At 31.8% G+C, this 19,715-nt stretch overlaps 1 protein-coding gene across 1 annotated transcript; it reads left to right on the forward strand.

Annotated features, from left to right (window-relative positions):
* Window positions 1-458: 458 nt before the first annotated feature.
* LOC105769950 (vacuolar protein sorting-associated protein 52 A) lies at window positions 459-15,039 on the forward strand. Its single transcript, XM_012590930.2, has 21 exons — window positions 459-702; window positions 925-989; window positions 1,102-1,184; window positions 1,291-1,348; window positions 1,487-1,582; window positions 1,975-2,076; window positions 2,798-2,881; window positions 4,012-4,092; window positions 5,068-5,211; window positions 6,460-6,551; window positions 7,413-7,494; window positions 9,051-9,233; window positions 10,873-10,988; window positions 11,089-11,147; window positions 11,458-11,558; window positions 12,381-12,431; window positions 12,748-12,927; window positions 13,009-13,143; window positions 13,342-13,416; window positions 14,403-14,460; window positions 14,571-15,039. Exons 2-21 carry the CDS (start codon window positions 963-965, stop codon window positions 14,873-14,875), a joined length of 2,112 nt encoding a protein of 703 aa, XP_012446384.1. The 5' UTR covers window positions 459-702; window positions 925-962; the 3' UTR covers window positions 14,876-15,039.
* Window positions 15,040-19,715: the final 4,676 nt, after the last annotated feature.

Consider the following 19,715-nt stretch of genomic DNA (forward strand, 5'->3'; position numbering starts at 1 on the left):
ATAAACATATTTTAGATCCAAGTCGATCTGATAATCGATGTTGAAGATAAAAAAAGAAAGTTAGATTTTGATTTATAAATTTGTGACATTCAAAGTTTTTTTATATAAAAAAAAATTGAACTATAGACGAGACGAGTAAGGAGAGCTTTTTTTTAAAAAAATACCTAAAATTATCTATAACTCCTCCCAAACCCTTAAATAAAAAATAATACATTTCAACGCACTTAAAACTACATCCTCCTACATTAACAATAATATCTCAACCGGCTAATTTCTCTTATTTTTATTAGCTGATACGGTGTTTTGGATAAAACAAGAGTATTTTTTAAGGAAAAAAAAGAAGACTAAATTAATAGTAATAGTATCATTTTTGATTAAATGTGATAATTTGAGGGCAATTTTGGATTTAAGCCAAAAATAATTATAACTTTTTATTTCACGTAAATATTTTATTTTGTTTCTGCGAGTAAACTCTCTGATGGCCTTTTTTTTTTAGTTTAGGAAACCGATAGCCAATTTTAAATCGAGTATCTTATACAATAACGAATTTGATCTCCACCACCGTTCCTAACCGGACCCAAGCTGCACATAAAACGAGGGAAAAAGGGAGATCGGGTCACTCGCGGTTGCTACTCTTTTGCTTTGGCTTCTACGAAGCAGGCAATGCATTCGTTTTCGTTTAGAATCTGAATCTTTGATGAGGTACGGGCCTGGTATCGATTTTTCCTCTTCTTAGATCTGTTGTATTTCTTTCAGGTTTATAAAATTTTATAATTATATCTTGAATTATGCATATTTCCTTGATTTGTTAGCTACTCAAGATTCGAATCTAACACATCGAGTCAAATTTCAAATCTTCCTTTTTTTTTTGTTGGTTAAAAACAGGGAAGAAACTGATATTGGCTGTATTTAATTTTATTTCAGTTAGAGGGTAGCTACTGAGCTATTGAGTATCCGAAAACATGGCCGAGGTTGCAGCAAATAATGCGGTATATTTTTTTAATGATTCAATTAGCTTGAGATTTCAAGGTTGAGATTTTAAGTTTTATTGTTGTCATTGATATGTTAGCATTACAATTCTATCTTTATCTCTCTTTTCAGAATCACCCATGTGAAACCCCCAAAAATGTGTTTGATTTTGGGGCATTTGTTGGAGACTTGATTGTTGAGGAAGATGCCAGCAGGTTCTTTTTAGGGATTTAACTTCTTACAACTCTTGAATCTGAAAACAAAATGACTTCTTTATTCACAGGCTAGTTAAGGTTTTAATTTAATTCTTCTTGTTTGTAGTGATGATATATCGCTGGAGGGGCTTCAGGAAGAGTTGGAAGAATGCAAAAATGATGATGTAAGTAGATATTGGTTGCTTTTATACCTAATGTTTTTAGGCTATCGTTAGACCACACATTTAATGATTCAAAAGGAAAAGTTTTATTACTTAAGCTGTAGAGGCTTATATGTTTTTACCCTCACATATATGATGTAGGTGGTTGCGAACATATTGTCTAAAGGTATAAAGCTAAGGGAGTACACAAAGGGGGTTGAGCACAACCTGCGCAAAGTTGAGTTGGATTCAATTCAGGTTTGTAATTACTTATATTCTGTCTCATTGCATACATTGGATATGGTATATTGTTGCTAGAGCATCTTAATGTTTGGGCCGTACATTAACTGTGTTTCTTTTGTTGTTTTTGCTTAGCCATTCTTATAACATGTAACAAAGAAGTGCTAGTTAGCAGTTTAGCGCACATTATTTCTTTGGAGGCTATTTGTGTTGTATGTTGCATGGTTGCTATTCTCCAAGCCATTTGTTCAAGTTTAGAACCAATCTTTGCACGAGCACTCTTTTATTATCTTCAACACTCTTATTTTATATAGTTTTGTTTTGTGTGAACCATAATTGTTATCAATATTTTTGCATGCTAAGGCAAGGATCATTCTATTAATTGGTGTTCCAAGTATTGGGTGATGCAGGATTATATAAAAGAAAGTGATAATCTAGTGTCCCTCCATGATCAAATTCGTGATTGTGATAGCATCTTGTCACAAATGGAGACCCTTCTCAGTGGATTTCAGGTATGCTAGTTCTTGAAATACAATTGAGGTTTTTGTTGCTATTTGTACCATTAGATCATCTTGTCAAATATATATGCTTTTCTTTCCTTTTTCCGGGGTCAATAACTAATTGATGGATGTGTGAAGTTTGAATGTTTTAAATACAATGAAAATTCTCACTTTTCCAGATTGATTGTAAACAGCTACTTTCAAACACTTAAGTATATAACTAGATGTCACTTGTTCAAATTAATATACAAATAGTAATAAATTACATTTGCATAAAGTGACAACTAGAGAGAAATATTGATTTGATTTGGTGTCTATTACATCATTTGAAATGACTTCCAAGCTTGTTGCCTGGCTAGTTAGATTAAGGAGTAGACGGCTTTTAGTTAATTTCCAATTGGGAAGGCCATTTGAAGTATTACTTGTGAATATCGACTGGAAATAAGTTCAGGAAAGATAAGCATATACTATAATGTATTTGAAACTTAATATAGGGGGCAAATCAAATGACTCCATCTGTTTAATCTTCTTGTCATGCTTTGTTTTGGTTGTGACAGATTTGATGGGCATATTATCGTGATTTGCTATTTATCTTTTTATACTTTTGTAAATCAGCTTTACCTTCTCTTATTTGAATTACAAGTCTCTGATGTTCACTGTTCATACTGGAGTTGTTTATTATGACGATATTTGTGTGACCTTAATAGTTAATATGCTCTAAAATTTGTACCAGGTTGAGATTGGTTCCATCAGTTCAGACATAAAAATTCTCCAAGAGAAGTCTATGGATATGGGTCTAAAGCTAAAGAATCGCAAGGTGTGCTTCCTTTAGAAAAAAAGAAGTTCTTTGTTTGATCATTAGATAAAAAATAATTGTCATCTTGTATCTTGCCTCAAATTTGCAAAATGAAAACTAACCTTTAAGAAGAGAGTTTGTAGGTATATGTGCTTTTCATGTGAAAATCTGTTTTTTTCTTATCTTACCCTGTGTTCCCTTCTCCTTTCTCTCTCATTTTTTGGAATGGTGCAACCTGGAAGATCTTCAGATTAGTAGTCCAGTTCATGCATATTAATGCTCCTTGAAATATCTTACTAGCATTGTGTGGTTTATGCAGTTGTCCAAAATTGGTTGAGGATATATGTTCTTTTTTAATTGTTTCTACGTGCTTTCTTTTGATTTATAGTCGCAAATGCTTATCTATGCATGTTTCATGTATCAAGGGTCCTTTAATAGCCAATAGTTAGGTTCTATTCTTTCTTATATCATTAATTTCATTTTAAACCATATATCAAGATTTCCATAAGAGAATATTTAATGTCCTTTTTGACTAGAAAGATTCAGACTTATATAGCCCTTCAAACAAAAAGGAAAAATAAACCACCAGTTTTTGTATTGTTTGGATCTTAAGTTCTAAAATTCCTTCTGGAGTCCAAAAGGTCTATTCCGCCTGTTCTCATCTTCGCTCTAGAACGGTCATATCTTTTCATCACTGATGGTTATCATTAAAGCCTTTATATGTACTCGACCAGCCTTTTCAATGTTTTCCTTTGTTCCTTTGCCTTCATTTTGCACTTCACTTGAACATCATATTAAAGTTTCTTCAAGACTGCAAAATAATATTTAAGTTTCTTCGTTCTTTGTTTTCTAACTTGGTTATTATAAAATCTCATTTGAGCCTGTTGGCAATATGTGCTCTTCATTGCAAAAACATGCAGACTGCAGGATGCTATTATTGCCTTTGTTTTCGTATTAACTGAATGCAAATAAACCTGTAAATCAAATAAAACAAAATTTACTGCTACTATGTTCAACTCTCATCTGGTTTGACACAGTAGACTAGTCTTCTTGAATGTACTTCCTTTAAATCTTTTGTCTTTCCTTTCCATTCAACAGTAGTTTCTTAGGTTCCAATATGGTGATGCTAATTCGTATTGTTTTCGGAGCAGGTGGCAGAATCAAAGCTGGCTAAATTTGTTGAAGACATTATAGTCCCTCCAAGGATGGTTGACATAATTGTTGATGGAGAGGTATTTATGATTTTCTTTTGTCCACCTACTCTAAGGTGCAAATTATAATTTTAACTTTCTTTTGATATTTCTTGCATGGTGTCTTGCTCAAAAGTGTCTTTGAATATTGTCTTATTAAGAACAGTATTCTCATGCAATTATTGGTTGTCTCAGTTGCCTAATCTTTCTTGGGGATAATCCTTTTAAGACTCCATTAGGAAATATGAGCTGAAGAATGCTCCATGTAGGTTAGGAGAAGTTCTAGATCTGGTGTAAGCTTTCTAAAGCATTTGTAATGGAGCAAATTGTGTGATTTTTTACTGCATAGCAAGTCACCTACTTAAGATGAAAAAGAAAAGAAAGGAAAAAAAAAAAAGAACAGAAATTTACACAATACTCTTTTACCGTTTCTCTCTATGATACACACACCTGCCCATCCCCAAGTATATATTCTTTTTCCGTTTGTAGTTGTGATCTTAAATGAATGCCTAGAAAAAGGTGGGAATCACTCAAATTCATGAAAAAAAAGTGGGAGGTGTGTTTAAGTTGGTTGGACATATTAAATGAAGGCCTAGTAATGTCTCTGTCAGAAGATGTTGGAGTAAGGATGCCATGTCCGAAGGAGGAGGCTAGAAAAGTCATAGGTGGAAACTAGAAAAAGAAGTCTTGCCTCCACGTATCATACTTTAAAAACATGGTTCTAAACAGAGCACAATGGTGTAACGACTCATGTATTTGAGCTCACATGGTGGGGAACGGCTTGTTTGTTGTTCTTTATCTGTTTTCTGGATGAGGTATGTCCTTTTGATGCTTGTCTGGACAGAGTAATTGTATCTGCTCTATGTTTGGTTTTGGCTTGTAATAATTTACAACTCAGTCTTGATTCCTTCATTTAATCCTCTTGTACGTCTTTCTGAATTCAGCTATTAGTGTCCTTAAATATTCTAGTGTATTATGCTTCATTTTCACTAATGTACTTGCAATTATTTCCTTCAGGTAAATGATGAATATATGAGAACTCTCGACATTCTAAGCAAGAAGCTAAAGTTTGTTGATACAGATCCCATGGTTAAAGATTCAAAAGCACTGAAAGATGTTCAGCCCGAGCTTGAAAAATTAAGGCAGAAAGCAGTATCCAAGGTTAACTTACTTCACCTAATGCTTAGATCACATCTGAGTAATAATATATTATTCACACTGAAAATTTCCAGGCAATTTGTTTTTTAACCCTCTATCTGCCATCATGCATATCATTCTGCTTGTGCTTGGAGTGTTTCTGTGGTGATTCTATAGAGGCCTTTAAAAAAAAAAAAAACTGATGGAACATTTTTCGTCTGGAGGTCCATGGGAAGATTTTCTAGTTGCTGAACTTTATTTACTTCTAACACTGAGCATGCTTAATTATAGGTGCATGTACTCAAAGTGGGTTCAAATCTCCTTCCCCCAAATAATAAAAAGGAAACAGAAAAGTGTTGTGTACAAGTTTATTAATGTGTAGCAGAAACCATCTTGATCAGAAGCCAAAATATATTTATTTTTTCTGTTTCTCTTGTTTATTTATAGTTCCATGCTTCTTTCCATATAGGGAGTGAAATTTCAATATTTAGAAAATTCCTCTGTATTTTTAGTTTACCAGTGCTATAATGTACGTAAATCAGTTCTGTTTCCAAAACTTTGTGATGTTGTTGATTTGGTGTTAAATAAATTTAAATGTTATTTTAGTTCATCTATGCTTTTAAGAGTCATTGCATTGAACATGAAAAATATAAACTATATGTTATTTAAAACTGTAATCACCTCCATATAACCATGTCTGGATTAGAAATGATGTTTTCCCTTAATGGTTAACAATGCCAGGTGCAATATTTGATTAGCACCTTCAGGACCATGCATGATGCCATTTAAATTGGCACTTACCTTTTCTTTGGTGGGGCTCTCTCTCACATAAAACTTGAAGGTTAACTGATTATTGAAATATACCAACTCTTGCATGTTATCTTAAGTTAGCAACTACTTCTTATCCTACAGATTTTAGATTTGCTTTAACATTGATCATGTTTAAGAAAACTAAGAGTTGGAATATGTGTTGCTGTGCATTTTTGGGAATCTGTTCTTACTTTTTAACCGGATAAAATGCTTTGTTCAGTTTTTGTTGAGCATAGATTGATATTTACAGTATTTTGGAGTTTATTTATATGTTTTTCAAATAAATCTTGTCATATGTTTTCTGAGTGCTATATTGATGTCAATTTGGTATTTAGCTGTTAAAAGATGCTAATTAATCATGTAGTACTGAACTGTTGCATGCTCTTTAAACTCAAATTTTATAACAAATTTATTAATAATAAGTATAAAGAAATACTCTCATCCATGTTTATCCTTCTGTAGGTGTTTGATTTTATTGTTCAAAAGCTTCAAGCACTGAGGAAACCAAAGACAAACATTCAGATTCTTCAACAAAATGTTCTTTTAAAATACAAGTATGCTTCTTCTAAGAATTCTTTTGGTGGCTCATTTATTCTTCCTATTGTGATCAACACTAGGATGCTTAGGTCTACCTTAGCATGTGAATTTCAAGGAAAACCATGAATATTCTCTATCACACTCCACCAAACTCTATAATTGCATTAAACCAAAAGCCAATTGGCATGTATTTAGTGTGTAGGTATTGTGTGATATTGACTTCACTTGTTGCTATTGCAAGCCTATCTCACTGGGTTAACAAACGAGGCCCTTGACTAATTGGTATCATGCTAAATTTCATTATGGGCTAGTCCAACCTAAAACAAGTAGTCAAATGGTTTTAGATTGTTGGTTCACAGTTGGATGCTTAACAAGCTAAAAGTATTGTAGAGTGTCCTAACTCCCCAAATGTCTAAATTTGTCTCTTTTATTGCTCTTTTTGGCCTAGTGCTTTTCAACTGCATAAGAAGCTTCTAGTGATGCATTCATGTTGCATATACCATATATTGTCACTGAGTGAATTTGTATCATATTCATATTTATAATCTCACATGCCGACTCTGACACGTGCATAAGCACCAATTGCATGCATCATGTATGCCTGCAGTCCATGCATATGCATCCTTGCACAACCATGAACACACGGGTTGTAGTTGACCCTATTAGTAGGAAATTGTTTTAGGTTAGGTTAATATCATTTGCATAAAATTTAGTAAGCTGAGTTGGATAAAATTTTGCCTCAACATTTACCTCATATATCTAACAATGTAGTCCACTTTCACGCTTATATTTGTGCCTGAATTTTACAGTTTGCTGAGTTTTTTTTATCCTAAAGCACATATTTTCCATAATCTGATGGACAATAACCTGGAATTTAGGTATATCATTTCCTTCCTCAAAGAACATAGCAAGGAGGTGCACCTTGAAGTTCGTGCAGCGTACATTGATACAATGAATAAGGTGAAGGGTTTTGACCTTTGATTTCTCTCAATGTTCATCTTTTTTGTTATATATTTTTTGTTATGAAAAGGATAAAGGTTAAGCTCTTAATCCAAAAAGGAAAATGGGATAATCAACTTAGTGTGAGTTGTAATTTATTGGTAACTAATATTTGTTGTTATATGCATTGCACATGAATACTTTTTTTCTTTTCTTTTACATTGTAAGATAACAATTATACATAAAATGCAGATGTTTTAAATCTTAAAGTTTGAAATATAAATAATTAGAAAAATGTTATAGTAATCTATATAAATTATTCAATATTATTAGTATTAAGAAAAAAAATAGTCAGAGTCATTAAATGTAATTTGAACTTTTATTTGCAAATGGGATAAGTTTTTCTAATATTTTTAATAAAAAGATCTTAATGATGGCCAATAATGCTAATTAGGACTCTTATTTACAAATTGAATAAATTTGATTAATACTTATTATAAAAGTATTTTAAATGGCAATTTTGAAATAAAATGAATGGATATGTCCTTTGTCAATCCAAAAATTTTTCCTACTGTACCTTTGTAAATAATTTAGGCAACAAAGAAGCTTTATATAGCTCATATAGATCTGTACTATTTTAGGAGCTAGGAAGGGACGAAATGGGGGAAGGGTAGAGGGGGAAAGAGGTATAGTTCCCCTTGTTTTGGCTTTCTTAAAAGGGTGCAGGAAAAAGAAAGAAACTAAACTATTTTAGCTGAAGAGTGGAAGAGAAAGGAAAGCTTATACGTTTAACAATTCCATCTTTTCAAATTAGAAAAATATGTTGAAACAAGGACAATTTTTTCAATAAATCTAAACCTTTTATGAGGAATTTTCCCTTTTAATTTGTAAAATTTTAAAAAAGGGACTTCGTTTTGGTAGTTAGGTTTTACTTGAAATAAAAACCTTATCTGGAGGTAGTTGCTTCACATATTAATACTCTGGTGGCTCTACCAACTTGGAGGTTGAAAATTTTCTCATAAGCTTTATGCCAGTTTTTCGAGGTTACTTATATTGTGTTGTAACTGGCCTTCTCACTTTGTATGCACTTCCCTCCATTCAATCTTGAAAGGCATTTCTTTTCACTGGTTAGAGCATATGATATATTGGAACCCTGTGTATCTGAGCTGAGGTCCTTTGGTGTGGCCTAACAAGCTCTAAATCAAGTTTAACCTTAGTGACTATCTGTGAAAAAAGTGAAGGAGTTCTCTGCAATGCTTCCTTTCTTTCTTAGGTTAATCATGTAGCAATTTGGTTAACATGAGAATAGAAGACTGATTTAGCTTGTTGACTGCCCTTCGCTCTATGGAAAGCCTTACCATATTTAACTATTAAGTAGCTTGGATGAAAATGTTGGCAGTTGTATTGTCTAATTTTAGTTTTTGATCAATCTACTTCTATCACATTCCCTCTTTTAGCTTTACTGTTAGTTAATAGCTTAGTTAGTTTGCATCTTGTGAAAGATGAGCTTATTAGTATCTGAGGTGCCATGGTACAAGTGATTTTCTAAGGGTTGAATGATTTTGCACATTTTGCAGGTTTTAAGTGCTCATTTCCGAGCTTATATTCAAGCATTGGAGAAATTACAGTTGGATATTGCAACATCTAATGATTTGATTGGTGTGGAGACCAGAAGCACTAGTCTTTTCTCAAGAGGAAGAGAACCACTTAAAAATCGTTCTGCTGTTTTTGCATTGGGGGAAAGATTAAATGTTCTAAAGGTTCTGACTGTCAACCTAGTTATAGGTGTCATATATTTAATAGTTTGCTATTAACTTATTAATATGCCTTTGAATGAACAATTTTCAATTTTCAAGTCTTTGAGCATCATTCTTTTTCTTCCCTTTCAGTGATTATCTGAGAAAGTTTTCAGCAGATCTATGCTTTATGTAACAATTTATGAGTATAATATAAGAATTTGACGTGACATTTAATTGTTTAGATGTAAAGGATTTTATTCTTTTTACTTCTATGTCATCGAATAAATCCACCGGATACTGTAGATGTAAAAATGCTTCACACAGTTTATTATTCCTAACCATCTTATTGACTCCTAAAAATGCATTACTATTCTATATCTTTTTCTGTTACTTGGTCTCGGCATGTTCATGTTTGTGAATCATATACATTTTAAGTTTTATTGTATTTTTTGAATGGTGTTCTTTTCACTATGCTTGTTAGCATTTATTCATTTCCTTTTTTTATGTTTTTAAATCAATTTCACTTTTAGGATGTCTGCATTGCTTCTGTCTTCAGATAATGAAGGTGTATTGAACAGGTTTAGCATAGAAGTCCACTTAGAGCCTAGAGTTGTCAAAAAGATGGATTATTCTCATCTTCTACATAGCTAACCTGTTGTTCATTAAATTCAAGATTTATTGTTCAAATCCTTGTAAGCTGATTGCATACTTATTCTCTCACGTGGCTAGTGAGAAGTACTCGTGAGCATCTGAATTTATTAGGGGTTATTGTAATTTATTAGGAATGTAACTACAAGTTTATTAACATCAATCCGTGAAGAAATTGCTAAGCATTTGAAGAATTTTGGTTTGCAGGAAATGAAGCACTTCTTTATTTACCTTTCTGGCTATTTGTCTATTATCTTCTTCTAATCCTTTAATTTTATATGGTACATGGGTCATTGCTTAGTAAGCTTGCCTATCTTAGAAGAAAATTGAAAAATTCATTTCTGAGCTTGTTCCTATTTCATGGGACAAAAGTTCATTGACTCATTTCCTTATCTGGTTTTGGTTTTATGAAAATGGGCAAAGGTAATGATAGATCTCCTTCCAATTTGAATCACCTTGATTACATAGGTAGATATCAAACAATGCGTAATAAATAGTTTATCAAGAAACTTTCTCTTCCTTGTTTTACATGTATATAACCTGGGAAGATCATGGATATATCATAGATTGACTGAAACTTTTGGAACTTATCTTTGCGCCTTTAATTTTGGCCCCAAGTAGCACTTTATACCTGGCAACTTCTTGCAGCAATCAGCAAATCTTGATACCTGGCAACAGTGGCTTTAGTGAATCATGCAAAAAAAAAGAAAAAAAAAAAAAAGCTTAGGGTAAATCTCTTTCATGCTACTTTAAGTGCTTAAGTCCTGTGGGTTAAGTTTTGACCAAGATTCTACATTTAATTAAGCCTTTATCCTAAAGCTGTTGAAGATTAGAAACCTGCATGTTACATGTAATAGTGGCGTATGTTGTTTCTAGACTTGTAGATCCTTGATTTGATAAGCACATGGCTTAAAATTGATTGGATTCAGGAAATTGATTAACAGTTATGGTTATTTGTGTTGCAACACTTAGAACTGTTTGGATTGATTCAATGTTTTACATTGTTTTACAGGAAATTGATCAACCTGCACTTATTCCACATATTGCAGAGGCAAGCTCTTTAAAGTATCCTTATGAGGTCCTCTTCCGGAGCTTGCACAAGCTGCTTATGGACACAGCAACTTCTGAGTACCCTTTTCTCCTTGCTTTGCTCAATTGTCAACTAATTTTAAGTCCAGAGTTCTGTGCATGCTTACATTTTAACTTTTTCCCCTTTCTCAATGTGCAGGTACCTTTTTTGTGATGAGTTCTTTGGGGAGGAGTCCATTTTTTATGAAATTTTTGCTGGTAAAGTGCAGATTTCTCACATGCATGACTAGGACTATTGTCAGACTTGCATAGACACTTGGACTGTGGGTTTATGTTGTTTGCAATCCGTCATGTGAGCAGCTGTTGTCACATTTATAGGCTGTTATGAGTGATATTGAAACCTTATGTCATGATATTCAACAAGTGGTGGAAATTTATCAAGCTTTTATGAACTAAAAACATCTATTGTTGAAAACAAGAAAAGGACACGGCACTAAACCCATTCTTATACCTTCAGGATTACAGAGGGGGGTTTCTAATGATTTCTTTGGTATTGATTTGTCTTCAGGTCCTTTTGCTGTCATTGATGAACACTTCAATTCTATCCTTCCAAATTGTTATGATGCTATTGGCCTAATGCTTATGATACGCATAGTACACCAGCACCAGGTGATTGGTTCTAGTTGTCTTATATTGATATTTCCCCTTCAGCTATTTGTTATTTTTGGATCTAATAGTTGTGTTTAAAGCTTTCACGCTGAGCATACATTTATAGTAGACTTCTATACTACATGGTTAAATTTAATTTATATCAAGGGATTCATGAAGAATAAACTGGCTTTGATTTGCATATGTATGAATGTATACGTTTCTGGTGGTTATATGATGAGAACTTTATGTGTGTTGCTTGGTGGGTGAAAGAGAACCACGATTTGGATATATGCAAAACAAAATAAAGCCTTTAAATTACAACATTCTTTCTTCTGCTTACACTTGTGTTTATGCGTGTGATGTGCTGCACCAATTTCTGTAGTTTGAGCCTAGCTTTTCCCCAATACTGATGCCATAACGTGGGAAAGATTTTAATTGTTTACAGTTAAATGGTATAAGCAAGGATCTGTCTTAGTATGCCTATCATAACAGTTTCTTTTTGATTCATAATGCTGATTTACAGCAGATTTGTAAGGTTGCATCTCATTCATGATTCATCCATTTAGGTTTAAGCATACTTTGAATCAAACTTCTGGGTTCTCTGTCCCCTTCCCCTGTTCAGTCATCTTTGATTTAGATAACCTCTGGTGGTTTACAGTATGTTAAGTGCATTTTTATTAGGTTCATTGATTTCTGCATCTGAACTTGAACCCATTTCATAACCAGTCAGGTTTAATCTTTTTGCAACTTGTTCTTTGACCAGTTTAAGCTATACCTTGTAATTTTATTCTGTCTTTTGGTCGTAATTTCCAATTCTGACATTTTGGTTTTCCTTTCTAGCTTATTATGTCTCGGCGAAGGATTCCATGCTTGGATTCATATCTAGACAAGGTTTGTAATCTTCTGCGGTATTCATAGAAAATAGCTTCTATGTTATGTTAAGGCACATATTTATTTGAGTTTTTGGAGGCAATAAACATTGTGATATGAAAACCTAATTCAAAGTATTTATTTTACCATAATTGGAATAGAAATAAAGGAAAGGAGTTACCATGGAACTTGTATTTGTGGATAACATCATAACAGATGGAAGTGTTTGTTTCATAGTGCTCCATCGGCTTCTGTTTGCAAAAATTCTGTGCAGTTACCTTAAGCTTTTGTGGTGTCAAATTGATCCTAAAGCTAAGTGTCAACTGAATCTGAACAGGTTAACATTTCTCTCTGGCCTCGTTTTAAGATGGTATTTGACATGCACCTCAGCAGTCTGCGAAATGCAAATGTGAAGTTGTTATGGGAAGATGATAGTCATCCTCATTATGTCATGAGGCGTTATGCTGAATTTACAGCTTCTCTTATTCATATCAATGTTGAATATGGAGATGGGCAGGTTGGAATTCGTCTTAAACTGTTGTATTATGAGTCTTTTGATAAGCATAATAATCTGAAATATTTACCCTGAAATATGCAGCTTGAATTAAATATGGAACGGTTGAGAATGGCTGTTGACGAGCTCCTTATGAAGCTTGCAAAAATGTTTTCAAAACCAAAATTACAAATCGTGTTCCTCATAAACAACTGTGACATGACAATTGCGGTTCTGAAGGTAAATATTGGTTCTCAATTCTTGTTTCTTCTTATACTTCATCTATAATGTTATAGAGAGGTTGAGTCCCTCACAGCTTCTTTTGCTTTGAATGCCTAACTATTGATAGAAATATCTGTTTGTATTAGATGTTAAAGAGCTGCAATATCTTAACTGTTTTGTTTTCTTTCTGTTTTCACTTTTCTTATTGGAATCCAGGAAGCTGGTCCCGAAGGTGGGAAAATCCAACAGCACTTTGAGGAGATGCTAAAGAGTAACACAGGATTATTTGTAGTAAGTGATCAGTTCTGATATGTATTTAAACCGTGCGCATTTGCATCATAGTTACTTTTGGTTGATTGGATATGTGGTTAAGAGTGTGCTTGCATGATTACCCATATCCAAGTTTTCTAAGGTTTTCCATGTATTTGAAGGGTCATATCTTCATATTCATGTCCCAAAATATGTAAGAGCATGGTACTTCTAGAAAAATGAAGAGTTGGAGCAACATAGGTTGAAACTTTAGTCTTTTAGTTAGTATAGCATGCTTTTTCATTTATCAAACTAAATATACCAGACCATTATCAATTATTACTTTTTGCTATTAGAAAATTTTACTTTGTATGAACTGGCATTACATTCTTACTTGATGGTGGCCACTGGTCCAATCTCTTGCTCTATGGTTCAAACGAACTATTGTGGCAATCTGCAGGTTTTAATCGTGTTGAACCTGCGTGTATCTTGCCTATGGGAATTAGCATATTTGTTGGTAGAGATGGCAAAAGAAGCTGAAAGGCCCAAACTTGAGAAAACCCAAAGCTAAAATGATCCGGACTCAAATAATATGAACCCAAAACTACCCGAACATGAAAAATCCAGCTCAAATTGGACCTGAACTTGAAAAGCATGCTGAAAAACTAAACCTTTCGTTAAAAATGTAAAACCCTTGACACCCAACCAAAACAAGAAATGGCATGAACCAAGAATGAAATACACTAGAAATGACCCGAAATAAAAACCGTCCAAATCTGAACCTGGACCAAAAATAACCTAAATACAAAGTGTCTGGATCTGCTTGTTTGTCACCTCTACCTATTGGTAAAGGGCCTCATCAGCCATTTTGCATTTTCAGATTTAGACCACAAGAGGTTTTAGGACAGATTTTAGGATACATAGTGGGATGAAAGGAAGAGGGATGGTTCTGATGCAACATTCTACATTTTTGTTAGTCTCAACCTTTATTAGCAGCTTATTTTTAGCTTCATCCATCCACCTTGCAGGAGGAACTTCTGATGGAGCATTTTAGTGATTTGATAAAGTTTGTGAAAACTCGAGCCTGTAAGTATTAAAACTCTCTGTTACTCAAACTCAAGTTGGTGGTGAATAAGTTGAGACTGCATATTTTCCATGATAAATCCAACTCACTAGTGGAAGTTGTTTTTTACCAGCGGAGGATCCTAATGGTAGCAACGAAAGGCCTATAAGTGTGAGTGAAGTGGAGCCGATAGTGAAGGATTTTGGCAGCAGATGGAAGGGTGCAATAGAATTGATGCACAAAGATGTGATCACGTCTTTCAGTAACTTCTTGTGTGGGATGGAAATCTTAAGAGCTGCATTGACTCAACTGCTGCTTTACTATACTCGACTTTCGGATTGCATAAAGAGAATCAATGGCGGGGCTGCCCTGAACAAAGATCTTGTCTCCATCTCATCTATCATGTATGAAATCAGAAAATACTCCAGGACTTTCTAGATTTACTCTGCAGAAATTTTACCAAAACCTCTTTCCTGTATCAAGCAAGTTGAGTTGGATCAATATGTTTGTGATGGTACATTACAGATACTACTTAGAATTTGGCAGGTGAATTTTGTTAACTTTTTAAAGAGAAATATATTTTAAGGAAAAATATATTGGTATTTGATTTGTTTCAAGTAAATTGGGGTTTTTTTAGAGAGTAATAAAGTAGATAGTTTTGTTTGATTGAAAATGTGTGCATATACGTATTCTTCGAAGTAAAAAAGGGTATAAGATACCCGCAATTTTATGCTTTGTGAAAATAGCTTTGGGCATACAAGTATTCAATCGAGTTGGGAGTTTTTTATTTTTAAGTTAATCTAATCTAATTTAATTTTTATTTTAATATCATACATATTTCATATATTATTATTAATTAGTTTCAAATCATATACTTTGTTTTTATTATACATTATTTTAAAATGTACTAATAAATGAATTTCAGTAATGAAAATTTTAATTTATTTAATGTTTTTTTATAATTAGATTACGTCACTCACTATATAGCTTAATTTATATTCTTAAGTAAGCAATTTTTTTTTGAAATAGTATTTTGAAAAAAAATTATACTGATATATGTAGTTTAAAACAAATTTTAAAACTGTTTACAAATTTTGGTTTAATGTTTTATGTAATATATTGTTATGTGCAATTGTAATATATGAAATTTAATTTGATTTAATTTTGATAAATTGATATATGAAATCAAAGTTTGGTTTAATGTTTTAAATTTTGATAAATTTTGGTTTAATGTTTTATGTAACATATGAAGATCAAATGTTGCAATTTTTTTTGAAAATATGTACTATTAAATAAGACATCAAAGTTTCATGTTTCGATTGAACTAATAGTAAGTTTGATGCGTATAATTGTATTTAATTAAAATATGTACATTAAATCAAAATTTATATATAAATTTAATATTAATCTTTATTTAAATGAATAATAGTTTTAAAAGGAAAGTTAATTTCTTTCAAAAGAAAAAAAAGTGTTTGGATGAATAATTTTGAAAATTTGAAGATTTTAAAATGCTCAAATCAAAATGCTAGCAATTATAATTATTTTTTAGATAAATAATTGTTCTAAGAAAAATAAATTATTGATTTTTACAAATTAATAAATAATCTAAAAATATTTAATAGGTATATATTATACTTTTAGAATTTTATAAATACTTTTAATAAAATACAGTTTTTTAAAATTATATTAGAATAAAATAAAATAAAAATTGGAAAGTTTAGCATAGTGAAACAATGTATATTAAATAAAATAAAATAATTAATTTTTTTTGAAAAATCAGGTGTAATTTGAAAAAGGATTTGAAATTAATCATAGATTTTGAAAATATTCAAAAAAAAAAAACGAAACAAGTAAGTCCTATTTTAGAATCTTTGAAAACTTGGATACAAATAAAATCCCTCCTCCATATCTCACCTCCAAACACAGTCTAACAAAATTTCAAAATGGTTGAAGTTTGTGAAAAAAAATATTATACAACAATTAAAAGACACCTGATTATTTATTGGAAGAATAAATTTCTCAATTCAACTGAGTTAATTACATTCCACCGAGTTGATCCGGGCAGTAATTCATAATTTTAGCCATGCAACACCTTTAGTATTATACATATACATACATATTCCCTTTATTTGCTTTGCCTAGTAATTATTTTGCTTACTTTGGTCCTCAAGAATTGATGTGATTCGAGATCCCATCGCAATATAATACTTTATAAATCGATTTCCATCGTAGAGGCGAGGTGCTTCGACTTTGGCGTCAGTCAATGCCTTCTCACAATTTGTAATTTCAGGAGCAAGAATGGATACATCATAATTTGCCGTCATGGGATCGTCAACTAATTCCGTAGATACCATTTTAAACGATTGGATTGCATATTTGTAAGCTTCCACGCAAGAATTAAGTGCTTTTAAAGTTTGGGGTGAACCCGGTTTCTTAATCATTTCATTATACGCATCCAGCGTTGCCTTACCATTCGCTGCTCCTAGTTGCATGATCAGGGTTCCCAGTTTGGTCGGATCTTTCACCGCAACAGCTTCGGGGGTGGTAAGCACTTGCAGGCAGAAATTGCGATCAATTGTGTCGCCTTTGCAAACCCTTTTCACTAGTTTTGATGGAGTTACAGGAAGACGAACATTAACTTTTGGAAGAATTGCACTCGTCGGTGAAAAAGAAAGAAGAAAGAGAAATAAGAAAATTGTAGAAAAGAAGCAGTAATGGTTTGGGGGAGCCATTTTGTTGTTGATTGTCTCAGAAAATGTATTTCTAATTATTTATAGAGATAAAACAAACCTATTTTTGCAGTTGTCTTTTAATTGGAAGAACATCCATCATCATCATTTATAACAATCATGTTCAGTTACCACTAAATTAACCAATTTCTGTTCTAAAATGGATGTTCAGCAATTCTGAATCTATTATTTGGGCAGTTTTCTTAATATGTGGCCAGAATTTAGCAGAGAAAATAAAAGTTGTACGACTTTGATGAAAATATGTGTATTCTTCTATTTTGAAATTTGTATGTAATGTTAATAAATTCTAATTTTAGTTCAATTCATTCATTTAAACCCTCTGCAAATTTTGGTAAAATTTTGAATGATACTTTTCTTTTCCCATAAATTTGTTATATATGAATTTTAATTTGGTGTAATTATGCACGTGAAACTTTAATTTCGATTAAGAAATAAATACATTAATTTATTTATCATTTTACTAACAAAACAAGCGTTAAATTGACAGTTAAATTTATCATTTTACTAAATTAGTTAAAGTATACGTTGACCCACTTAATTTGAAGAGTTTAGAAAATAATGATTAATTAGTAAATGAAAAAAAGTAAATAATAAAAGGAGCTTTAGCATTTTTTTGTTTAACACGGAGTTTTAGCATTTTAGTCCACAGTTCCATATACACAAATTCAGTGATTTTCTTTTGTGAAGTATATATATATATATATATATGTAACAATTTGATTTTCAATGGTGCTAGAAATGGTGGTTTTGAATCTCATTATTCGATGGTTGAGTCAAAATATTATTTAATAATATTTATGAGTTTATTATAGTGTTATATTGCATTTTAATTTGATAAATTTGCTAATTTGATGGACAGCTAAAGTACAAGTAGTTTGACCCTAAAGTCAGTGGTTTTGAAAAATGAGGTATCGGGATGCCATTTCTGTAAACCAAGTTCGTAAATATTTTCATTAAATATTTACAAAATTGTTATATAGGTGAATTGAATTTTGGTCCGAAATTTTATTGAATTAATAGTTAATTAAGGTATAAGAACTAAATCGTAAAAACTGTAAAATTTTATTGGAATTGATTTTTATTAGTTAAAATGCTTAATTAAAAAATGTTTGAGGAGCAAAGTGGGAATTAACCACTTTTTAAATAGTGGTGGACGGTTAAGTTTAATCATGAATTTTATATTAAAATTATAAAATAAACATATTTTATTTATGAATAAAATAAGTAAAACAAAAAGATGGAAGGTAATTGTTTTTCATTTCACCTTCCTTCCACCGAAAGTTCATCCAAAGAAACCTAGGAAGCCAATGTTGAATTCTCAAGCCTTCGGTTTCTTGCATGGTAAGTGTAATCAAGCCCCTTTTTAGTAAATTTTATGTTTTTAAAATCGTTGTAGTTCGATTTAGTTAATTAGGTATTAAATCGTAAAACTATTAAAGTTTTAAAATATTACCATTGATGATTTTTGAGGTTTTTAATATTAAATGGTCGGATTTTAACCTTAGAAATACAATAGGACTAATTTATAAAGTGAAATTTGTTAATTTTAAGTATAGGGATTAAAATGTGAATATGTTAAGTTTGATGTAAAATTTCTGTAATTATGGTTTCTAAAGGGTTATAAAAGGATGGAATTGAAATCGGATTGAAAAATAGAGCTTAAATGTGAAAGATATGATAGTTTCGATTTTAGGGACTAAATTGAATAAAATGTGAAATTTTAGGAAAATTGTGAAAACTGAAATTAAGTGTTGAATAATACTTTTTAAGGTAATTGGCACTAATAATTTGAAATGAATTACCGTGTAGATCAAGATTTGAGCTAATCGGAAGATAATCGAAGAAAATGAGAAATTGCAAATTAGTCCTTATCACTTCTTCTATTGTTGTTTGTATATGGTAATTTCATATGAGACTTATTTTATTAATTCATAATATGTTTGTGTTACATTGTGTAATTTTCTAGTTGTATTATTGTGATTATAACGTTTTTGCATCAAATGGGCTCAATCGTAAAATACTAATTAAATGATTAATTTGAATAGGTATATGATATTGAATGAATGCGATCAGCTATGTAATTTAATAGTATGTATGTGATGGTGTTATAAGGTTTAAAAATATATACGGATTGTTATTCGATGTATGAAAAGTATGTATCTGATTCTGAGTTGAAATGATACAAAAAGCTAGAATTGCTTGAATGAATGTAGTAAACGATTAGAATATGAATGACATACCATTTAAGGTTCAAAAGAGTAATTGGGTGTTGGTCAGGGGTTTATTTATCGATGACTGATATCCATCATGTGTTGCGGATTCTCAACAACTAGAGTAAGCAGCATCAAATAAAGTTGCAAAGGTGTAGCCAAATATCACAACTTGTGTGAGCAAATCAAATTATTCTTTATCGATGCTAGAGATCCAACACTTAATGTGGATTCTCGATAGCTTGAATGAGTAGCATCTAATAAAGCTTGTATAAGCAAATAAACTCTATAGTTTGTGGAATTAAAACAGTCTCGTGT

This window comes from Gossypium raimondii, chromosome 5 (assembly GCF_025698545.1).
Source record: "Gossypium raimondii isolate GPD5lz chromosome 5, ASM2569854v1, whole genome shotgun sequence".
NCBI classification, from domain to species: Eukaryota; Viridiplantae; Streptophyta; class Magnoliopsida; order Malvales; family Malvaceae; genus Gossypium; species Gossypium raimondii.

Excerpts from the sequence above, each read along its gene's own strand:
- LOC105769950 (XM_012590930.2), top strand. The coding sequence starts at position 963 with ATGGCCGAGGTTGCAGCAAATAATGCG. Across the intron at positions 2,882-4,011 it reads TAAAGCTAAAGAATCGCAAG|GTGGCAGAATCAAAGCTGGC; the intron begins GTGTGCTTCCTT and ends TTTTCGGAGCAG. Across the intron at positions 5,212-6,459 it reads GGCAGAAAGCAGTATCCAAG|GTGTTTGATTTTATTGTTCA; the intron begins GTTAACTTACTT and ends ATCCTTCTGTAG.